This window comes from Halyomorpha halys, unplaced genomic scaffold (assembly GCF_000696795.3).
Source record: "Halyomorpha halys isolate HHAL.00 unplaced genomic scaffold, Hhal_1.1 Scaffold880.1, whole genome shotgun sequence".
Taxonomy (NCBI): Eukaryota; Metazoa; Arthropoda; class Insecta; order Hemiptera; family Pentatomidae; genus Halyomorpha; species Halyomorpha halys.
This window is the reverse complement of record NW_027107748.1, coordinates 227,242-232,416: the sequence shown is the minus strand read 5'-3', so window position 1 is coordinate 232,416 and position 5,175 is coordinate 227,242. Positions and strand designations below refer to the sequence as shown.

General features: G+C 30.0%; 1 protein-coding gene across 1 annotated transcript in view; it reads left to right on the top strand.

Moving 5' to 3' along the window:
• Positions 1–4,191: 4,191 nt before the first annotated feature.
• phtm (phantom) overlaps positions 4,192–5,175 on the top strand; it is a 109,166-nt gene continuing 108,182 nt past the window's right edge. The window contains exon 1 of the mRNA XM_014430360.2: positions 4,192–4,272. Coding sequence (XP_014285846.1) covers positions 4,237–4,272 — 36 coding nt within the window. The 5' untranslated portion in view covers positions 4,192–4,236. The remainder of the gene's footprint in view (positions 4,273–5,175) is intronic.

The following is a 5,175-nucleotide window of genomic DNA, read 5'->3' as shown; positions in this document are numbered from 1 at the left end:
GTTGGGTTTCCCAGGTTGTAGGTCACTGCTCCTTTAACTGTCGGCAACTGGGAGTGGAACTTCATGAACCGTTTTTTGATGTAATCCACGAGTAGGACATGTAATATGATTTAATAAAGAAGCTTGAGACTATTTGGAATATTATTGTTAATACTATACTGTTGTTGATGGTGACTGGATCGGCCGAAACGTCGGACATGTAATATGCTTTAATAAAGAAGGTTGGGACAATTTGGATAATTTTTGTTAGTATTCGTCTAACAAACAGTCTCGAAAAAGATGATAAAAACATATATAATATATTGAATGTTTTTCAGATGTGAACTAATGCTCTGATGATGTCTTAATGGGCGAAAATTTTGACCAGGTTTATAAAAATTATATATTTCTTGAGTCTATAATAAATATTTCTGAAAATCATAAATTGATTTAGTGTTTTTAAACACGTCAATTAACAAAAGTTTGTCTAATTATTTAGTTCTCATAAAACTTTAAGAAAAAGTGTCCACTGGGGGGGAATCTCTCTTCACGTTATATAATTCTTTACATTATATTCGATAGTTTTACTAATGTGATTTATACCTGCCTATGACAGGTGAAACTTAGTTAGCAACCTGAAAAAAAAAGAAAACGTTTTGAAAACTATGAGATTTATGGACACTTTCCAATTTCTAGCCCAGCCTATGGCCGGCATTAACATTCGGAGTTCATCGACCCCAATCTCCGTGATTACTGCAGCAGCCGCCGAAATGTAGACTTGTCTTTTCCTGATTGGTCGGTTGCCACAGGAATGGACCAATACCAATGATATATTGAGTCCACATCTACTTCTTATAGAAAACTAACACAATCTAGTAGATTGTACAAAACTTACCTACCACAGCTAGCAAGCAAATCTGTATTCTCCAGTGTATAGCAACTACTCGATAATTTCGAAAGATTGGTGATTGACCGTGTATAATAAAAAAATTGAATCTACACATTTTAATTGCAGCAATCATAAAATTATTAAAAGCTAATTTAGAGTATTCTGAATTAAAATAAATAAAAATAAACCCAAATATAAAGATTGAAGACATTACTTAATGTTGCAAAAATGTATACAGAAATATTAAATAAACTACTGTTTATGAGCCCAAGTTTCATTATATATCTAATATATATATATTTCTTATCTCTTGTTTATTTTTATTATTTTAAATTTACTTCACTCATTTTTAATGATAACCTTAGTTCACTTTTATGTTATCTTATTTTCTTATTCTGTTACATAATTTTATTTGTTCGTACCTTTTTAGCCATGATAAACTCTTTCAATAATGGGCAAAACGTTGGCTTAAAATAAATAGTTTATTATATAGTATTTGAGTTATTTTAACCACACCCTTTTATTATATAATCGTTTTTTTTGTTTTTTTTTACAGAGTTGAGCTTTGGGGCTCCACTAAACCATCAAATTCCTCCCGAATCCAATTCTTACAGTCCAAAGTCCTTAATGCTCCTTACTTTGTCACAAATCAAGACATCCATCAGGACCTCAATGTCCCATGGTCATATTATTCCTTTCGTTGCAGATTTTGGCCGAGTTACATAACATAAAAATCAGATAAGACTAAATTGACTTTATTCTAACATATTTACAAGAACTACATGTTACTCTTACTGGTACAGAGTGTCTCTCTTCTTCTTAGCTATCTAGTCTAGGAAATATATATGAACACTTGAGAAGAGGGGTTAGGAAGAATAGTGAAATAGGAGAAGGGGTATGGACCAATCAGATAATTTAGGAAATTAGGCGGAGCCTAGAGAGCCTATGAAATTAGAAGTAAATATCGGGGAGGGAGAAAAAGGCGTGGCGAGAAGTTGGGTGGCCAGACTTCTAAGAAAGAGACCATGACCTAAGGGCTTGTGAGTACTGACTTACATATGTTAACCATAAAATAGTTTGACTGATGCAAGTCCATTGTGAGATGACAGCATGTACCTGCCTAAGTGTCAGCCCTTGCTATTGATATAGGATACTAAGGGCTTGAAAGGGCTGTTAGAAGGGTCTCTTAGAACCTAGTCGTTTTTATTGGGTTCCTTTTTCTATAAAATTGTTAGGGAATGTGAACATATGGAACCATACGTCTACAGTGACTGAACCTATAGTTGGGCAAAGGGCAATTGTTTAAATTTATAATACCGGTTCCTTAACTCCCGGAATAGATATGCGTCTTTTCAATTAATTCTTAATCTCTGATCCTTAACAATCTCGAATAATTCTTTACCTATTTTTTTGGCACAGTTGTAAATTACGAAAAAAAATGTATAAATAACTGTCAATGAGGATTACTTGGTTGGTGTTGCCTAGCAACATGTCAACAATTTACATCTTTCAATCAGACCCTGCCTGTATTCGTTATGTGGTTTTTAGACAATTCATTTTGTTTACGATTAATGGTAATACAGCCATTGCGTTCGATGAGTGCCATGGTGGTATTTAATTTAGTTAAATAACAATAAATTTTTTTTTGAGGTTAAAAACTTCCAAAAATTGAATATATTTTATTCTATATTTTCTTTTCTGTTTAACAGCGTTTCGGGACTACTGTCCTTATTCATGTATATTAATAAACTTCATTTTTGTCAATTTATTAATTTTACTAAGGAAATCATTCGAGCTGTCAAATATTCATCAAGCTTAATTAAACTCATAAAAATAAAAATTACTCGATAATTGCGTGTCTCCATGGTCATATTTGATGGCATAGTACAAGAGCCGGTAAGAAAAAAAGGCAGTTATCTCACCCCAATTTTTGATTACTTAAATAGAAACTATGTATAATTACTAGTCAAAATAGATGAGTTTGCCAAGTATAGGTAGGGGGAATATAAAATGGCGGCTGTTTCAAAACCTTAAAAAAACATTAATTTTCCATTCGGAGCTCTATATCTTAAAAACTAGCAACAACTCTAGAAAATCTAAGAGAACATTATTTAAAGAAGAGTACATTTTCTGAAATATTAGCCCTAATAGAGCTATATACGTCCAATTGTTCTCGAGATACAGATTTTTAAAAAGCAAAATTTTTTAAAAATCTACTGAAAGATTAGTAGTAAGTTAATTTATTTTGAAAAATCTATATCTCAGGAACTATATGACGTACAGATGTCTATTAGTACTCAAATTAAAGCTAGTTTAATGGACTATAAAGAAGTTTATGACCTTTTCCTTCGTAGGAATAGTAGCTTTTATGATATTTAACAAAATAAGCTCACAAAATGTTAATTTCAAGTTGTTCGTATAAAATGTTGGATTTTTGAATAAATATATCTCTAAATCCATAAGACGCACATATGTCTGCCAACACTCAACATAAAGGAAATTCAACTTACTATAAAGTAGTTTATGAAACTTATCTTCGTAGGGGTAGTATTTTTTATGATATCCACATATAAATATTAATTTGGCAAATGAAAATTTGTCCGAACAACTATAAATCAATTTATTTTAGCAAATTTCATCTAAACTACTACTCTTACGAAAATAAACATCATAAACTACTTTATTGCTCATTAAACTAGCTTTAATGTGAATGCTAATAGACACCTCTACGTCAAATGGTTTTTGAGATATAAATTTTTCAAAATAAAATAATAAAATGAAAATTTACTCTTCTTTAAATGAAGAGTACGTTCTCTTAGGTTTTTTTTTTGTTCCTTCTTTTTAAGATATAGAGCTCCGAATGAAAAATTAGTTTTTTTTATCGCTTTGAAACAGCCACCATTTTTTATTCTCCCTACCTATACTTGGCAGAATCAATTTTGACTACTAACTATACATAGTTTTCATTAAAGTAATTAAAAATTGGGGTGAGATAACTGCCTTTTTTTCTCCTCTTGGGCTCTTGTACTATAAACAATGTGCAATCAAATTAGAATGCTAGTAAATATTAATAACTCATTATAATCTGTAAATATTAATTTAGTAAACAGCTGAAGTATACTAATCTATTTTTTTAATTTCTGAAATAATATCAATGAATATGAAATGACCCAATAAATATCTACTTATTTTATGTTGTTTTTTATTACTGGTTTTAAATTTCTCTTGAATAGTTAAATGAAATATTGCTCCGCTAAGATAGCGTGATATAAAGGTGGGAAATGATTCGTCAGCAACGCTGTCAGTGGTCTGTCGGCAGCAGTCTGCTTCTTGCTTCTCATCTCTATTCAACATTGTATCATTGTGAAATGATCTATCGTATTGCTGTTATCATCGCTTCAGGCGTGAGTTATTATTGTTATTTTTAGTAATACATTACAGTTTTGGCCAGAATTACAAATAAATTATTACAAAATATAGTCTTTGTATCTATTACTTTAGTGGACAAAATAAACTACTACAAAAATAATTTTTCACTTTATTTATAATCTTTACACTTTCTTGAGACTGGTTAATATTGTTTAAATAAATAAGATTTTATCCATTTTAGCCTCAAATAATTATTTATTCCTTTATAAGTCCGACGTTTCGTCCAATTCGGCCATTCTCTAGGACAATATTAAGTATAAATTCACACCTCACATCAAAATTTAAAAATGTTTTGCAGGCAAAATAAACTAATACAAAAATAATTTTTCACTTTATTTATAATCTTTACACTTTCTTGAGACTGGTTAATATTGTTTAAATAAATAAGATTTTACCCATTTTAGCCTCAAAACATTATTTATTGCTTTATAAGTCCGACGTTTCGGCCAATTCAACCAACAATCTTAAGTATAAATTCACACCTCACATAAAAATTTAAAAATGTTTTGCAGGCTATTCTGCCAGGCCATTAATTACAATTCACCCTATGTTTTCACAATATTATTAATTTTTAAAACTTTTAATTTTTGATTCACTTACACTATTAACTATGATATAAACATTACAGATAAGATTTTATCCATTTTAGCCTCAAATAATTATTTATTCCTTTGTAAGTCCGACGTTTCGGCCATTCTCAGCGACAATATTAAGTATAAATTCCCACCTCACATCAAAATTTAAAAATGTTTTCCAGGCAAAATAAACTAATATAAAAATAATTTTTCACTTTATTTATAATCTTTACACTTTCTTGAGACTGGTTAATATTGTTTAAATAAATAAGATATTATCAATTTTAGCCTCAAAATATTATT